The 19887-nt window shown below is 39.1% G+C and overlaps 1 protein-coding gene across 3 annotated transcripts in view; it reads left to right on the forward strand.

The window, feature by feature from the left end:
* The first annotated feature begins 4498 nt into the window (after positions 1 to 4498).
* The window catches only part of LOC141172249 (myocardin-like), a 95342-nt gene continuing 79953 nt past the window's right edge, over positions 4499 to 19887 (forward strand). For 2 of the 3 annotated variants that reach the window (XM_073656242.1, XM_073656244.1), the window contains exon 1: positions 4500 to 5087. In XM_073656242.1, the coding sequence (XP_073512343.1) occupies positions 5033 to 5087 (55 nt within the window). In that variant the 5' untranslated portion in view covers positions 4500 to 5032. Of the gene's footprint in view, positions 5088 to 19887 lie in introns of all 3 variants that reach the window. The other variant, XM_073656243.1, reaches the window with a different exon arrangement.

Raw genomic sequence — 19887 nt, forward strand, 5'->3', positions numbered from 1 at the left:
CTCGCTCAACACTAGTGCTGAGACATCTAAAGTAGGAAATATGAACGATTCTTCCCAATGAACTTCCTGTAAAATTCTTATAAGATGGGCAGAGTCTTGTAGATGGCTTGGCAAGTTTTTAACATATCTCTGTAAGATATTGTCAAAATAATACGATAAATTGCTAGTGAGGGATCCATTTCCTGAAATTATAGGGCGGCCGGGGGGATTTGTTAAAGACTTGTGAACCTTTGGTAAATGATAAAGGAATGGCTTGATGGGGTCTGTAATGGTGAGGAACTTTTTTCCTTTTTATTTAATATGCCTTTGTCAAAGGCTATAGGGATAAAATTGGTATAATTCACTTGAGTAGATGGAAAAGGATCTCAGGGTGTCATGGAGTAGTGGTCAGGACTGGATAATAAGTTGTATGCTTCTTTCAAGTAGTCTTTTTGATTCTGTGCAACGATTCCGCCCCCCTTGTCAGCTTGTCTAATGACAATTTTTCTATTTCTTTTGAGAGGTAATATGGCTGATTTTTCTTTTGAGGTAAAGCTGTGTTTAAGATTCCTAGATGTACCTTTATTAATGTTTTTAAAATCATGGAGAACTATGTCGAGAAAAGTGGTAAGGAAATGTCCTTGGTTCTCCAATGGATAGAAGTAACATTTTGGATGTACGTCTACATGGAAACCTGATGTTGAATCATTAGGTTGGGATGGTTTACTTTTGTTTAACTGGAAATGTCTTTTGAGGGTTAATTTTCAGACAAAGGAGTGTAGGTCCAAAAAAAACATGAAATTGTCAGGTTCATTGGGTGGACAAGTCCTTTGGATAAAATTGCAGATTGTTCACTTAGGCTGTCAGTTGCTCAGATGTGATTTTGCCTTTTTTTGTCTTTGGTTTTGTTACTCCCCCATCTTGTTGCCCTTCTAGATTTTTTCTTTTGCTTGCTTTTGGGGCAAAGTAGTTTTTTATGGATGATGGTGGTAGATTAATTAGAGGGGTAGGGTTGGGAAGGATTGTGGGCAGAAAAGGAACTGAGTTTGTGTTGCCAGCTTTAGTGTTATCCAGTATTATAGTTTTATTAATGTTGTTATTAATATTGGGGGGGCTTTCAACTTGTAATTCAAGGAAAGTTGGTTAAAAAATCTATGGATGTTTCATGTATGGAAAAATCTAGCTCTTGGTCATTTTTTGTGTGCATTGATGGGGTGTAGGCTTGTGAAGTGACCCCTTGGTTAAGGGGGATTGGTGTAAGGGGGGTCAGAGGTATATCCTCCTGGATATTAGTGGATAGGAGGTCAGACGGAAGTTGATAAGAGGGAATATTTGTAGCTGGGATATGAATATTATACTCAGTGCATAACCTGTGTATTTTTTCCTTAATTTCCTGTAAATATCTCTCCGTGTCACAGAGCTGTGAGGAGACAAGTGGAGAAGGTGGAACAGGATGGGGATCAGATGGTAATATGGTACTTCCTGGTGTTAGTGTAATCTTATGATCTAAAGCGATGTCAGTATTGACAGAAGGAAATTTATTGGATTATAGGTTGAATACCTTAAAGCCTCATTGACTTAATGAGATCTCAGAAGTTTTTATATGAGGGAGGTTGGCAAGTCTATGGATTATTATTTTTATAAGAGGTTTTTTTTTTAATGTATTTTAATATTTTTACATATAATATTTTTCATTTATTATCATATTGTATTCTCTAATTGTCGTTCTTAATTTTTTTTATTTATGCTTACCAGTGCAGATTCTCTTTGGTTTTATGAGGGTACACAACTTTTAACAGAAATTTAGAGTAGCATTATTTTTACATATTTTTATATATTTTATATTGTTATTCTATATGCTAATTCTGTATGACTTTTTGATATTGAGCCACTTTGTCGCAATTTTCACTATGTATACAGTATATCTTCCTGTACTTTTATATTTTATTTACTTTCACCACATTTGCACTAACTTCATTTTTGTACACAGTCTTCACTATAACCCCATGCTAAAACTCTGGAGCACTTCCTCTGAAAACAAGCAGAGTTGTGTTTGTTTTTTTTGTTTTTTTCACTTTTCCTTTTCTCTTCTCAGCTTCACACTGGATTCTCATATAGCCACACACCTAAATCTCCTGACTTTGGTTAAATCTATCCCACTGTGAGACAAGATCTAATCTCGGTTGTCTCACTTTCTTGTATTTTTTAATTACTCTTTATGTTTATCTGCCCTCACAATTCATATCTTTTTATTACCCTTTTTTTTTTTTTTACATATCAGTCTGCTCGATCAAGGTTTAACCTTGTTCCCTGCACCCCTTTCCTATTTATTTATTTATTTATTTCTTCTCTGCTTTGTTAACCACTCTACCTCCCTTGTTCCTTGTGTCAATGCCTTTTTTTTTTTTCTCTTTCTCCTTGCTTCCTCCCCCATCCCTTTTAGGGGCGTTCCTTATGCTTTTTGGAGCCATTTTCTCCTACTTAAAGCCCTCAGTTGTTGTGTCCTGTTCATTTGGTTTTTATACCTTGAGAAAGGCACCGGTTCGGCGCAGAAACGCGTTGGTATTAATAAAAACCGTCTTGGAATCCCAAGCCTCTTCATTCCCGCAGCGCAGCCCGCCTAAACGTGCCAGCTTCCAATTTTTGTCACGAATACCTGAAGACACTCATTATTGAACCGCGCTCCAGCCCCAACAAATTGCCTTCTATTACAGCCAAATATTTAAAATTACAGTTTTATCTTGTTTCCATACTGAAGGTGCAACTTTTGGGCTTCAATTCATCCATGAAGACAACTGCTAGCCAGACTTCTTTGAGTAATAGATGGGTGAAGCTGGGTCTCACTGGTTTTTACCAGTTCTAAGCTGATCGCACGGCTGGATTTTTCTTATTTTAACAGGAAATAACTTGATTTTCAGTAGTAAGCATCATGTACTAAGTTCCTTCGGTCCTCAAAATTGCCCATTTCTTAGTGCTTCTTCTAAAAAGCTTGTACAGCACATCTTGAAACCACAATCTGCTTTTAAATTGCAACTTTTGGCGCAATTATTAGAAAATGGAAGAAACACAAGATGACTGTCAATCTTCCTCGGTCTGGGGCTCCATGCAAGATCTCTCCTTGTAGGGTAAGGATGATTCTGAGAAAGGTCAGGAATCAGCACAGAACTACATAGGAGGACCTGGTCAATGACCTGAACTGACCTGGGATCACAGTCTCAAACATTACCGTAGGTAACACACTATGCCATCATGGATTAAAATCCTGCAGGGCACGCAAGGTCCCCCTGCTCACACCAGAACATGTCATGGCCCGTTTGAAGTTCGCCAATGACCATCTGGATGATCCAGTGGAGGCATGGGAGAAGTTCATGTGGTCAGATGAGACCAAAATAGAACTTTTGGTATCAACTCCACTTGCCATGTTGGGAGGAAAAAGAAAGATGAGTACAACCTCTAGAACACCATCCCAATCGTAAAGCATGGTGGGAGAAACATCATACTTTTGGGGTGCTTTTCTGCTAAGGGGACAGGATGACTGTATTTAAGGGAGGATGAATGGGGACATGTATCTTGAGATTTTGTCCAAAACCTCCTTCCCTCAGTAAGAGCATTAAACATGGGCCATGGCTGGTTCTTCAAGCATGACAATGACCCGAAACACACAGCCAGGGCAACTAATGAGTGGCTCCGTAAGAAGTATTTCAATGTCCTGAAGTGGCCTGACCAGTCTCCAGACCTGAACCCAATAGAAAATCTTTGGAGGGAGTTGAAACTCAATGTTGCCCAGCGACAGCCTCGAAACCTGAAAGATCTGGAGAAGATCTGTATGCAGGAGTGGGCCAAAATCCCTGCTGAAGTATGTGCAAACTTGGTCAAGAACTATAGGAAATGTCTGACCTCTAAAATTGCAAACAAGGGTTTCTGTACCAAGTATTAACTTCTGTTTTTCTATTGTATCAAATATTTATTTCATGCAATAAAATGCAAATTAATTATGTAAAAATCATACAATGTGATTTCCTGGATATTTTTTAGATTCTGTCTCTTACAGTTGAAGTGTACTTACAATAAAAATTACAGACCTCTCCATTCTTTGTAGATGGGAAAACTTGCAAAATCGGCAGCGTATCAAGTACTTATTTTCCCCACTGTATATGTGTGTGAATATGTATGTATATGGTATATGGTTTTCTTCAGCTTTCATTCCACATCACATGAGAACACGCTTTTAGTTTTCCCTTTAATGTATATTGTAGTTTACTGAATATGATGGAGAGATGTAACAACTGAAACCTTTTTATTTCTCTAAGTAAGCCTTAGTGCAACAATAAACTCAGAAGAGAAATGTGTCAGTAAACTTGGGGCTAGACAGGGGTGTGTGAGCCTATGAGTATTGTATGAAAGAAGAACCCTGCTGATGCAGCACTGCATGCCAGCTGTAGAATTGTGGGGTGTCAAGTGTCAAAGCAGATGGCATTTTAGCACACATGGAGGGGACAGCTAGGCAAAAGGGGAGGGCAATAGGCCTTGGAGTACAGAGAAAACTTCTGTATCTCATAGTCAGTGAGAAGGGAGTTCTTTTCACTAATGACTACATCTTGCTCCATAAGCAAATATAGTTTGGGACTCTCTTTGGACTCACTCCCTTCACCTTTCATTAACTTTTCGTTTCTGCACATTTCCCGCGACAGGCCACTGATCGTTCCTGGAGACTTTGCAAGAAAAAAAATAGACACAATCAAGTAAGCCAAACACGAAGTTGAACAACTGAAGCAATTCCCTACAGGAAACAAAAGTCAAGCTTTTGAAAAAATAGATCTTATAAAGGATTTTTAGGGCCTTGTCAAAACATTCTTGAGAACAATATTTATTTTAATTTATTAGAAATCATAATATTATAGAACTATTTATTTTCCACCATACTTATTTATCTTTATTTTCCACTCTCGGAATTTTTTTTCTTTAGTAAGCTTGTTATTTAAAGGGAGCAATTACGTCTGTTTCTATACCTTTTATTCCGTCCATTGGGACAACCAGGGTTTCTCCACCAAAAATGACCTTGTTAGCGTCGGAGCGCTCGCTACTCATCAGAAGCAAATTCCGGTCAGGTAAAGTATTTTCTTTTTCTATACTAAAAACTTACCAATTCCAGAAACATAGCCTTTCTCTCTTATCATGAATTCTTTGTTTTTACAATGTAATCTGTTCTGACTTTTAAATAACAATTGATACCTACTGATTTTGCTATCAATATATTAAGTATATGTCATTTCAGCGTTTTCACCTCTTGTTAGAATTATTTGTAGAAAATTACATTTCAGAGCTGATAACTGCTGGCAACTGTTAAGTTCTTTTTTGCATGCAATTGCATAGGGTTTGGTGCAGCTGTCTGAAAACACAGTTGAGTAGGTTTGGGTTTTATGTTTGGCATGTATGCCGGAAGATTTTAAGTGTATAAATTGAATGCTCAGTGAGAGCGGTGCAGACAGATCTTAACTAGGAAGGAATAAATAAACATATATAGTCTATATGTAAATTAAAAAAAAAAGAAAAACTAATTCTATATCCAAATAAGAAATTATCTGCATGGAATTTGCTGAAACCACTATTAGGCTTAGTAGCTTTACTGAAGCAAATTTTAACAGCTGCTCTCTGTTGCTTATAGGAATGGCTTCTTTCCCTCTAGCTGCAGTTGTCTTAGTCTGAGGTCAGACAAGTGTATGAAAAAAAAATTGCCTTTTACTCACAGAACTCAGACAACAATTTTCATCCATATTTTCATCCTTTTTTCCATTTTACGTCTATGGGACTTCCATTTTGTACATCAACAGTTTAAAAATGTACCTGATGTAATACAGTATCTTAGGTTACAATAATGGCAATGTATCCGCAAAAAATGGATGCAATATGGATGGTTCATAATGGGATTTAATTTTTTTTTTGCACACCCATAGACTTGAATGGGTGAATCTCATCACATACATGGCAGAGAAAAACTGTCATCTGAACAGCCCTATTGCATTACATTGATCAGTGAGCTGTTCAATTTTTACTAATCCGTATTATGTGCTTGTCAGAACAAGCTCTTATAGACACGCTGGACCTGATTCATTTACGTCAGCTGATTTGTACGGTAGAGTTTAGAGGAGAGAGTAAAATATGCCAAATTCATTATGAGCCAATGTGCCGCCCTTAATGAATTTGGCTCATCTTTCACCTGCCAGGTGCACTGTGTATGAAACATACTGTAAGTTTCTTATGGTGGCAAGAAAACAGTAAATCTGCAGCATTTAAAAGCTGCCTTATTGTGATAATTGAGTGCATTGTTGCTGGACTCCTTCTGCGTTTTCATGACATACTAGGGATGAATAACCTTACAATTTTAATAATCTCTGATCGAAAAAAAGACAGTAAACTTAACTTCATGAATGATTTTGCACCTCTGGGCAATGAACAAGACGGGGAATGGTGTACAAGAGGCACTAGTAGCCCAAAAATGAATGAGAATATGAGACAGCTGGCATGCAAAAGTCAATGATAAACTTTATTAAATGATCATGGTGAACAATTAGGCATTAAAAACATTTAAAAAGCAACAAAAAGGGTGGGGGGAGATTTTCTATACATCAGATCTTCCATATTGCAATATATAGAGAGATCAAGACAAACTCCCTATAGCCCATGAATAAGGCTGAACATAATTCTAGATATGGATTAGGAGAAAAGATGGCTGAATATTGCAAACACTGCAAAAAACAAGTCTCCAATAACAATAAATAATGACTGTAAAATACTTACTGTACCAAATTCTGAATAAATCATAAAAACATCAGAATAGAAATGATGAAAAGCCAAAAGAAGCAATCATACAGTGTCCCATACGGTATAGACAGAATAAGCCAAAATATTGCAGGCACAGCAGCAATAATAATAGATGGCTATAGTATGCTAACAAGTCACAGAAAAAAACGAGTATAAAAAGGATTGAAAAGGTATAAGTGTTAAATCAACATGAAAAACTATATCAATACTTGATGAAAAGATGGACTTGTGACCTGTAAGGCATAAACCCTAATATGAATAAGAGGGAATGAGAAAGGACCCCACGCGTTACGCCACGGCTTCTTCAGGCGTTCTCTCAGCAATCTGTTTGCAGCACATAAACAATTAGAAGTAACTAAATAAATAAGTAAATGCATGCAGCAACATTCTTCATGGTAGATCCAGATTGAGTGTACAATTGTCATAACATAACAAAAATACAGAATAATACTAATATAACAGACTTTTCCTACAAAGAAAAGTATATTATAAAAAGATTTAACATGTAACACAATAGAAGACAAATTGAGACGGGCTACAAAAACTAACATTGCCCTATATCAATTTTGCATATATATATATATATATATATATATATATATATATATATATATATATGTATATATATATATATATATATATATATTTATTTATTTATATATACAGGGTGTGCCATTTATATGGATACACCTAAATAAAATGGGAATGGTTGGTGATATCAACTTCCTGTTTGTGGCACATTAGTATATGGGAGCCTGTCTAAAAGCCGTGCCTGCCTGTCTATCAGCCGTGCCCGCCTGCCTGTCTATCAGCCGTGTCCACCTGCCTGTCTATCTGCCGTGTCCGCCTGCTTGTCTACCCGCATCTTCTGCCTGTCTACCAGCCGTGCTCATCTGCTGTGCCTGTCGGCTTCAGCCATCAATCCCGTGGGAGTCGCCTGCTCTCACACAAAGTCAGTCCCAGAGTGGCACCTTGTCCACCTTCCCGATCCCTCCTTGGTTCACGGAGTCGACTAAGCTGCTGTGTGGCCAGGGTCGGTCTGGGTAGGCACTTAGTTACTCCCCTCTTGTCCCTCCTTGTATCACAGCACAGAGGTTCCACCACCCGGATCCATAACAGTTTGTGAACACCTTTCACCTTTGGTGTTCATGTGTAGGCATTAATATATTTAATAGTTGCAAATACAAAGTGTGGCACACTAAGCTACCTGCTTATAGGTATTACAAACCAGATTCATTCAACAGGGCCTGGAGGCTGTGTGATACTTTTCACGTCCACATAGAGTCTGTTGGCACGCAGAAAAACAGCTGTCTTTCACAGGTTGTTCCTTTTTAAAGGGAATGTGTCACCCCCCTGGGCGATATCAGACCTCTACTATGGGCATAGAGGTGATAGAAAAGTAAATCTATACATACCTGTATGGCTCATAGTAGAGGTCTGATTGCAGAGAAAAGCACTTTAATCAATTCTTTCTTCCACAGTCTTGGCGTCCGGGGTACGCCAAGCAATCTCCGCTTATCTGCTTATTATTCCTCTAAATCCCCACCTCTCTGTTTAATTATTATATCCCCCCTTACCGGCACGTCACAGGGTACTGTGACAGGCCCTGTGACGTGGACTGTGCTCTCTGACTTCCGGGCATGCGCAAAGCGCCGCTCACATAGAGCGCTCTTTGCTTCATGCCGGTCCCCTCTACCTGTGCTCTGCGCACAGGTTTCTATTGTGCAGGCACCGGAAAGTGACAGTGACCCCCTGGCGCCTGTGCAATAGAAACCTGCGATGCATACAGTAGGTAGACAGGGCTGGGATGAAGCAAAGCGCGCTCTATGTGAGCGGTGCTTTGCGCATGCCCGGAAGACAGGGAGCACAGTGCATGTCACAGGGCCTGTCACAGGGCCCTGTGACGTGCAGGGGAGGGGGGGGTATGAAAATTTAGCAGAGAGGCGGGGATTTAGGGGAATAATAAGCAGATAGGCGGGGATTGCTTGGCGTCCCACGGATGCCAAGCCTGTGGAAAAAAGAATTGATTAAAGTGCTTTTCTCCGCAATCAAACCTCTACTATGGGCCATACAGGTATGTATAGATTTACTTTTCTATACCCTGTATGGCCATAGTAGAGGTCTGATATCGCCCAGGGGGTGACACATTCCCTTTAAGCCAAACTCATTAACCTCAACCAGTCTTCCCTAAAACATGAAGGTTAATAACCCACTGTGCCACAGGAGTATGATCCCAGACTACCATGCATTTGCACAGGAAGATTCTAGTGCTTGCTTTTAAAAGACACCCACTGGTTTCAAGTAGTAGAACATAGTCAACAGTATACCACATGAATTACCTTTATCTCCAAGAGATGAGTATTAACAGACCAAATTAAAGTCATTACAGATTATATTCACCTTTTACTGCGAAAATGTTGTACCTTCACTATCCTCAGGAAAAAGGTTTCTTTCTATAATCCACTTTCACTTGCAAGGACGCCTTGCTCTTGTCACACAGTTCTCAGCCAACCTACTTCCTTACAGGACCAAAACAAACATAGGACACCTCTCAGGCCACTGGGTAATCATGACCGGGTACAGCCAGTACGGCTTCTTACCGTATTTACCTCATTTCGCCTTCTCCAACACTACACCTTACCTCCCCGAATAAAAACAATTCACCAATGGATTCTTTGGATAAATTTGGCCACAGCGGCCATTTTATTAACATACAAACATTAACATATTGACAATAATAATACCAGATAAAATAAGAGGGGAGGGTTTTTGGAGCTAATAATCCAGCCGCCATCTTACCCTCAGCCGTGCACCACCAGCTCGAGGGCACCATACTTCCTCAATACGTGAAAGATTAATCACCTAAGAGCTCCCAGGGTAAAGCCCCATCCCGAACCCTGACCAAAAATTGCCAGACCACCTCCCATGTAACTTCAAACTACCTGGAATTCTCGCAAATTTCTTGTCCTTTCCCTTTCAATCATTTGCTTGCTCTAAAGTTCTCACACAGTCGACTTGGTCCACTTTTCCTCACTGTGGCTTCAGTTAGGACTAAAGGTCTTAAACAACCCACAGAGTCCCACTAACACCCTCAGGTCTAAAGCATTACACAGCACACTGAGACACTTCCCTCATCTAACTCACCAACTGTATATTGGTGACCATACTTTCACCTTGCTACACCACTTCTCCATCTCTGAGTCTTTGTTAGAATTGTGATTGACCCAACACACAACTAATTGGGCACACTGTTGCTCATCCAGCATCAGTATGCAATCAACTGGTTGATTCTTCAGTAGAAAACGTCAAGACAACTTTCCCTCACAGGCCAACAACACATATTGTTGACACCTCATCCACTTTCTAACTATTTAGTGCTAAAAACTGCCCTCAAATAACCTTCCACCTGTCTTTTCCTTAAAGGTGCTGAGTTTTATAACATTCACTCTTACATCATAATCAAGCTCTACTTTGAACTATATTGAAACTGGTACCTCTCGCTGTTTGCTGGAACTTAGTAAACTACTATTCTTATTGCCCAAGTAGCCTGACAGGGCATGGCAGCTCTGTTGTGTATTTTATCTGATCAGCACACCTCATTGCAGATCTGCCATGGTGTGTGTATTTCATATGACCAGACTACCACATGGCAGCTCTGCAATGGTGTATACTTCATCTGACCAACCCACCACAATACAGTAAACAATGGACCGTACAGGAACACAAAAAAACAAAGCATATTCATGACTAGTGATGAATGAGCACTAAAATGCTCAGGTACTCGTTACTCGGGTCAAGCAAATCGTAATGCTCGGGTTCTCGACCCAAGTAACGAGTATAATGTAAGTCAATGAGAAACTTGAGCATTTTTCTGTCCCCACCCCAGAGGTCTGGAGGGGGTCTAAAAATTGGTCAAATCAATGGAAACAACATTGAAATGGCATGGGAACAGCATGGGTAAGACCCCTGGAAGCATCTCTGAATCCCAGGTCGCTGCTGTGAACAATGTTGTCAGAGTATTACGCCACTTTTACAGACTGACAATAAAGCATGTGAAAACAATGACAAAATGGATTTTCCTTGAAAAAATGTTAAGAAACATTCTTTCCAGGATAATGACTTGTATAAAAGGCAAAATAAACATGTAGTGTTTTTGCTGCATTTTTGCACGTTTGCAATGCTTTTAACGGTGAAAAATACATTCACCAGTAAATGTAATCTTAACATTTTACTGCCTTATCTGGCCATGTGGTGTGTGAGACATGATCAGACAAATTCTGTTTCATTTATGAAGGAGTGACTCTGAAACTCACAAATCCTGCGCCTGACAGGTTTTCTCCTGTCAGATACCTGCGCCTTCACCGAAATCCCACTGCCGCTCTCCGTTACACTCCCATCTTTTGAGGTTCACTGTGTGCACATCTACTTCCCCTCTAACCTCCAACTGGTCATCATTTACCGACACGTTCAATTCTCTCCTCCGTCCCCCAGCACCTCCTACCTCTCCTTTCATCTCAGCCGAAGACTTTGTCTCATTCTTCAAGCAGAAGATTGACACCATCAGACAAAGCTTTTCCCTAAAGTCCCCACAGCCCCTACTCATATATACTCAACTTTCCTCCTCCAAACCCCAATTCTCCACCATTACAGAAGTCCAAGTTTCTTCTTTACTCTCCAAGTCACACCTCACCAATTAAAAATCATTAAGGAGTTGGTCTCCTATACTGAGGAGGATCAGGGTGAGGAATATGTGGTCCACACTCACGGCTACTGAGACTGGACCGTGTGGAAGACAGGGTGGTGGTGGGAAACTGACTGGAAGCATTATCTGCTATCTAGCCAATAACCGTTTCACACTGGTCTGGCTTCAAGAGTGGTGTTCCGCGGCCCCCTAAGTTAGGTCGATATGATGTGGGTGCTTGGTCTTCAGGCACAGTTTCATCTTGCCAATGGCCTCGGCCTCTGCCAACACCATCCGCATCATGTTCACTTCCCTGTCTCATACCAGGCGCCTTGCCCATTTTACATGGAGTATAATATTTTTTTAGGTTCCAAAAAATGTCAGGATTATTACCGCAGTAATATTTGATCACCTCTGATGACTACGTTTTTAGGCAGTGGCAGTATAGCAATGCTATTGGTCAATGACCAAGTGTGGATATGTTTTGAATGCACAACTGACACACTTTAAATGGAGTATAAAATTTGGCAGCTTGCAAAAAAATTCAGGATTATTACAGAAGTAATATTTGATCACCTCTGATGACCAAGTATTTATGCATTGGCGGTATAGCGATTCTATTGATCAGCGACCAAGTGAGTATATGTTTTGAACGCACAACTGGCACACTTTAAATGGAGTATAATATTTGTCAGCTTGGTAAAAAATTTTGGGATTATTACCATATTAATATTTAATCACCTCTGATGACCAAGTTTGTCTGCAATAGGGGTAGAACGATGCTATTGGTCAGCGATCAATTCTGGATATGTTTTGAACGCACAACTGGCACACTTTAAATGGAGTATAATATTTGGCAGTTTCCAAAAAAATTCAGGATTATTACCCCAGTAATATTTGGACAAGTTTCTCTGCTTGCACAATACAGCAATGCTATTCAAATCAACCAAATCTGACTGTATACTGATATGGTGTATTATATTTCTTTTCACAAAAAATATCAGGATTAAGAGCAAAAAGAATATTATTAGCCCTGTTATCTAGGGATATTGATATGAGTTCCAGCAGCAGAAAAAAATGTGCAATGGACCATATTCTGTACTACTGTAATAGGTCTCCACAAACTCTGCTTAACTACTGCTATCAGCAGGATTAATATTCATCAGAATGAGCCCCTACAAGGACTGTTGGTGTATAATAACAATAGTGGTGTGGAATCTCTGTTTAAAATAAGCGCCAATTCTCTCCCTTGCTCAGCTGCAGATCTCCCTACTCTTTCTGTTTTACCGGTAGACTGTGACGAGCATAAAATCCCGGGTCTTATACAGACCCGATGACGCTATGTGGCCAGCCAATCACTGTAATGCCACAAACAACATGGCATTACAGTGACTGTCTGGCAATCCCTGCATATTAATTAGCTTAGGAGAAATATATCCAGCTCACCAAATGTCCAAAATGTAAAATTAAAAAAAATATATTTTATATATATATTATATTTATTATTATATATATTAAAAAATCCATCTTGATAGTGTGAACAATCAAAAATCCATATCTGGAATTAGGGAAACATGGGATACAATGCTGATTACCATATGCGTTTCGAACAACACTTGTAGATGGATAGATTTATACCAAGTTTAAGAACAAGTGCTGTTCGAAACGTGTATGGTAATCAGCATTGTATACCATGTTTACCTAATTCCATATAGGGATTTTTGATTGTTCACACTATCAAGATTGATTTTTTAATATATATAAAATACATTTTTTAGAATTTTAAATTTTGGATGTTTGGTGAGCTGGATCTATTTCTCCTATACTTCTGTATCCTAGTGCTGGCAGAGCGCTTGATTGCATGCTCCTGGACGGACTGAAGCCGCTGGAGGGTGAGCCGGTTAAACCCTTTTTTTTCTGTATATATTAATTGGCTGCCTAATAAGTGCCAAACATTCAGGGCGGGGAATCAAGCTCCCAAACAGTCAAAAAATACTCACCGAGTAACGAGCATCTTGAGCACTGTGATGCTCGGACAAGTAACGAGTAGTGATGGGCATGCTCGCTCATCACTATTCATGACACATCACAGCATATAAATATATTTACATACTGTACACATACAACAATTGCAGCAAAATATCCTTATACATCCCGAATGCATGTACCATAAGTGGGGAGGTCAATGTTTACCCATGTAACAAACATGGCTTATTGGTTTCCCATGGATGCCCTTTTTTTTTACATTCTTAATGCATACTGTTAAGGAAACTAACTTCCCATCAAATTGGTTTTAGTATGTTTAAGTGAGAATTGAGTGAGCCATACTGAAGAAAGTGACTAATAATAATAATACAAAAAAGAAATACAGGTAAACAAATCCTAAGGCATTATCTATTTTTAAATAAGATATTTTGTCTAGTTTTTATTTCTATTCTAGTTTCTTGTGCAATACAGCCATTCATAAAATGTTTTTTTTTCCGACAGAAAATAGAGGTCATAATGATATTTAAATCAGTAATTGCTCCAATCACCTCTTTATATTAATATTCCATATATTCAAAAAATGTGGCATTTATGCAATATTCTCCCAAGGTCCAAATACCTTTTGATCGATGAGATTAGGATGTCCAAATGTATTTAAATTCCAAGACTTTGTCAGGATTGCTTTCTGTCTGTTTTAGAACTTGATACAGATGCCGAAATTCAACTGCTGCTTGTGGGTGTCAAATCAAACGACTTAGCCTTAAATCCACCAGCTGGTGTAAACATTTGGTTACCCTGCAAATGTAAAGCGTTATTGGTATATGACAAATTACTCAGTTTTATTGGGGAATCTGAATGGTTATAGAGAGAAGAAATATAGAACTTTATTTAGTTTAAGCATCACCCCCACTAAATGTTTTTTACTAAACATGGGTATATGTGCATGTAATGTATTGTGAGTGTGTTAATATACTCACCTACTGCCTCTTTCTCTGGGATCCGGCGCCGCTCTCCTCTTCTCAGTAACGTCATCGCACTTCAGACTAGCTATGCTCTATGCATGAGTCAGAAGTCTCTTTTACAATATAAGCCTATGAGCCCTATGCTGAAACTCCATAGGCTTACATTGTAAAAGCCATTTCCTGGTGATGCAGAGCACCGTGTGGCCCAGAAACTCTGAAGAGCGATGACGTCACTCAGAAGAGGAGCAGAAGGGTGCTGAATACTGGAAAAGGCATCGGTAGGTGAGTATAACACATTAAGGCTATGTGCCCACTATGCGTTTTTCAAGCGTTTATGCTGCGGAATTTCCGCAGCAAAAACGCCTCAAAAATGCTTGGTAATCCGCCCCCCATGGTCCTCAATGACAAGCCGCACTGTCAATGCCCATGCTGCGCTCAAAAATCCACAGCATGTCCATTAATTTTGCGGACACGCAGCGTAATCGCCGCCATTAACTTGCATTGAGACGCATATAATCCGTGTCAGTACATTTGTACACACGGATTATATGCGTTTCAATGTACGGATGGTACCCAAGTCTGGAGGAGAGGAGACTCTCATCCAGACCTGGGTACCATAGAAACTGTAAAAAAAAAGAATTTAAAATAAAAAATAAAGTTAATACTTACCTTCTGATGTCCTCCCAGTGTTTTCTCCCCTTCGTCCGGTCTCTTGCAATGCTCGTGCTGTTGTGAAGGACCTGACATGACGTCTTTGAGTCATGTGACCCATCACATGACTCAATGACGTCACCGCAGGTCCTTAAACAGCACGAGCCGCCCAAGGGACCGGACACGGCAGAGATAACACGGGGAGGACATCGGAAGGTAAGTATAAACTTTATTTTTTTATTTTTTACCATTCTTATTCTTTTTTTAACTAACTTGGTCATGCTACTATAAATCCATGCAACCGCATTGTCAAGTTGTCAAGCACTTTTCTAAGTGATGCTAAAATCGCTTGGAAAAGCGCTTGATAACCCGCATGCAGAAATTCATGCAAAGACGCTTGACAAACGCTTCTACCTGGCGGGAAAAACGCATGTAAAAACCTGCCAGGGAGAAGCGTAAAAAATATGCAGCATTTCTGCATCGTGGGCACATAGCCTGACACTACAGTACATACACATACTGTATATGCAGATTTATTAATAAAAATCTTCAAGACAGTGCTTTTTTAAGAAAGCAATGTTTTTTTGTGCCATCAATGTAAGTAACTGTAATAATATTTAAAGACTATATTTAGGTGTAAACTACAGACAGTCTGAACACAGAACAACTGACATTAAAGTTACTTATTACTAGATTATTGTTATGAATTGATAGATTACCATATCTAACCTCTAACTAACAATTATGTGAAAACTTGAAAGATGTCCTGCATTTCTGGAAATAGGCACTGGTTTATCGTTTTGATAAAAGCCTTTATTTTATAACAGGTAATTCTACTCATAATAGAACATTTTCCACAAAAGTAGTCCGTGATGTGCTCTTTAATGGCTCGTCTTCTCACCACCTCTTTGTGCAAGACTTAGAGGCACACTTATGCCTCATTTAGAAATTCATGTTTCACGTACCTGTTCTCTCCATGTGTTATGCTAGTGTAGCAACTCAATCAGGATAATAAATAAAGCTAAAACTTGCAACAGATCCTGTCTGTTCCTGTACATATTAGAGATCCTGACCCCACAGTCCCTAGTGGTGCCTGTGTGAGCTGAGATAGCCCTAACCACAGTTTAGATAATGGCAATTTGGACCTATGCAGCCCAAAAGGCTGTCGAGTGCTTCACGTTCCTCCTAAAGAACCAGATGGCAGAGCAGAGTGTAAATTACCATATTTTTCAGACCATAAAACGCACCCCAAATTTAGAGCAGGAGAATAGGAAAAAACATTTTTTAATGTGAAAATGGGTGTCCATCTTATAGCACAAATTTAGCTTAAAGGGGGATGGGACGCTGGAGGGGGGTCACAGGAGGCAGGAGCAGGGTAGCTGCTGCAGGAAGCCGACAGCGGCAGGAGTGGGCAATTTTGCGGGTCCTGGGCTGGGAGGTGTACCGGCGGTGTGAGGCAGGAGCCATTGATCTCCCAGAAGTGGGCTGCCTCCTCAGTACTTGCACTAGGCATAACACAGTATATAGGTTTTTCTCAGAGTGTTTCTTTAATAGGTGATCTTAACCAAACGTTGTTGCTTGCTACATCATACAACTCTGAATGGTAATATACAGATAATATGCAGATGGGCTAAAAGTGGTAAAACTAATGCACAGTGAAGGCCCTAGTGAACTAGGAGAATCTTCTTAGAGGCCTCGCTTGTTTTATTAAAGGGGTTGTGCCAACATAAACAATACATTTAACCAAGCAGAAAAGATGGAAATAATTGGTTTTGTAATTTACAGTTATTAAAAATTAGGCTCCATTCAATAAATACCCAGCTTTTATTTTCTGAAGTATGCCCTCTGGCATTATTCCATTCAATCCTCCCAGTGGTGGATCAGCTGGTCGAGTTTGCATAGTTGCTGTCACTATAAAAGGTCCAACTCCGCCCCAAATCCCCACCCCCATGTGCACAACGCATTCTCCCGCACAGGTTTGACGGCGCAGGGAGCAGATTCTTGAAATCACAGAAATGAGTCTCCCCTTCCCCCTTGGGTGAGATTGTTCTGCTTCTCAGAGCTGTGGGTAAGCGTGGGAAGCATCTATCTGCAATCGCTATCACAGCTCTATGGAGCAGATGATCTCACCCATGGGGTGGGGGGGAACTCACTGACACGCTTCTGTGCTTTCAATAATCTGCTCCCTGCGCCGTCAAACCTGTGAGGGAGAATACATTGTGGACACTGGAGTTGAGGCGTTGGGGGCGGGGGTTGGACCTCTTATAATGGCAGGAACTGCGCAAACTCGGCCAGTTGATCGGCTACTGGGATAACAAAATGGTATAACGCCAGGGGGCATACTTCAGAAGATAAAAGCTTGGTATTTATTGAATAAAGCATAATTTTAATAACTGTAAATTACAAAACCATTTAATTCTACCTTTTCTGCTTGGTTAAAAGTATTCTATATGGTGGCACAACCCCTTTAAGTAAGCTAACAGTAAGCTAATAGTGAGGCAGATTTATTGAGATTGGCATTTTCATGCCAGTCTAAAAAAATATCTTTTGGCAAATTTAATAATAGGCATATATCTCTTAATAAATTTGAATTATTTTATGATTGTTCTACTGTTAGAAAATGATACAAAGGTCTGCTATATGCAGGTGCAGATTTACTGTTTGTCAAAATGTGTAAAAAATTTTGGCATAAAGCTTAATAAATCTGTGTAAACGTTGTTGGCCTTGCCTCCTCTTGGTACACCATCTCCACTTTTTCATCTTTTAGCTAAGGGTGCAAAAAGTGAAAATTTTGCACAGTTTGAGTTTTTGGGATGTAACCTGCTTAATAAATATGGGCCATTTTGTGCTATGCAAAACACTGCATTGGTACTTTGCAGATCTTGGCAAATTCAAACAATTAGTGATTCAATGTACGTGAATCACCAAAAAGATGCTCGCTGCCTTCTCACACATTGCAGAATATTGCATCAGTCACAGAAGGCTGGTTTAACCTGAGGTGTAAGAGTCCTTATAATTCCTTACAGCTATTAATTCACATGTTATACAGTACAGACCAAAAGTTTGGACACACCTTCTCATTTAAAGATTTTTCTGTATGTTCATGACTATGAAAATGGTACATTCACACTGAAGGCATCAAAACTATGAATTAACACATGTGGAATTATATAATTAACAAGAAAGTGTGAAACAACTGAAAATATGTCTTATATTCTTGGTTCTTCACTCTTAAAGCTCATCAAGAGAATGCCAAGAGTGTGCAAAGCAGTCATCGAAGCAAAAGGTGGCTACTTTGAAGAACCTAGAATATAAGACATATTTTCAGTTGTTTCACACTTTTTTGTTAAGTATATAATTCCACATGTGTTAATTCATAGTTTTGATGCCTTCAGTGTGAATGTACAATTTTCATAGTCATGAAAATACAGAAAAATCTTTAAATGAGAAGGTGTGTCCAAACTTTTGGTCTGTACTGTATATATCAGCCTATCAGGGGTGACTATCATAGCTTCTATAAAAGCAGAGGCAGGGAATGCAGTAGCTATTTTAGTGAGATTTTAGGATAATGAGAATGTGTCAGAGCTCACAACTAAGCAATAGAAATAGTAGAAGAAAGCCCTAAAACATTGGAAAAATATTCCAGACAATAATGTGTGGTATAACTGCAGCAGTGAAGAAGATGACTGAAGTAGTTTGGGCGTAATACGGAGATACAATTGATTAAGGTTAAGAGATAGGAGAGGTGCTGTAGGAGTGTGAATGATGAATCCTGGCATCTGTTAGTCTACATTTGAGTTTTAATTAGACTTTTTTGTTCTTCAGTCATATTTCACTAGAAAGGAAAAGCAAGACAGCTTAATATTTTTTTTACAGAAAAACAAATCTGATATCAATGTGGGAAGGGGTGCTTGCATGTCATAAGCAACTTGAGTTTTTTCATTTGTGCAATTTTGTGTTAGAGAGGAGGGAATAATTGTTTTTTAAATGTACAAAACGAAATTCCCAAAAATCCAGACATTTAACTTTGATTGTCCTACCTGACAAAGTTTTTTTTAACATATTTGCTTTACTAGCCAAATTCTATTCCCTGTTTCCATATTTGGCTTACTGTATAGTACATGTACCTACATACATAGCATTTCTTGTTACTTCCTTTTTGGCAAGAATTGAATAGTTATGGTTTAAAATATGTCAAAAGTTAACTATAGTGTTGTACAATCTGTATGGTAAAAAGTGGCAATAGTAATGGACAGAGTAGTGTAAAAGAAAAAACATACCACAGCTAAGAATGTGTGAGCTATCAGCAGCAGCATATGCATCAACACCACTGGCAGGAACCAACTGGGTAATAATACTACCAAACAGACCACAATTGGTATCATTTGCCCTCAGCAAGCATATTAGTGTGAAGAAAGTGAAGGTCATTATGGAATAAATGGCACATTAGTCTTCTCAATCGCAAAAGGATGATGTTACCTCTGACAGTGACATCATCAGTTTGAATCAGTGTTCTGCACAGAATGATCTGAATGCAACAAAAAAATTCAGCTCACCCTTGATGGATACCAGGTAAGTTTTTGGTGTGGAAAAGCCTGGAGTCTATGACAGACATTGGTATTGCTTGTGAAGGAAATGAGTCCATCTTCAATCTGTAAAATTAAATCCTTTATTTCATGATTAAAATAGATATGGTGCATTCCTTTTCCCCAATTATGCCTGTGCCCAGGCATATTTTAGTGCTGCCATATCTATTTTAATCATGAAATAAAGGATTTAATTTTATAAATTGAAGCTGGACTCACT

Source organism: Phyllobates terribilis, unplaced genomic scaffold (genome assembly GCF_046119375.1).
Source record: "Phyllobates terribilis strain yellow unplaced genomic scaffold, ASM4611937v1 Scaffold_12__6_contigs__length_324123572, whole genome shotgun sequence".
Taxonomy (NCBI): Eukaryota; Metazoa; Chordata; class Amphibia; order Anura; family Dendrobatidae; genus Phyllobates; species Phyllobates terribilis.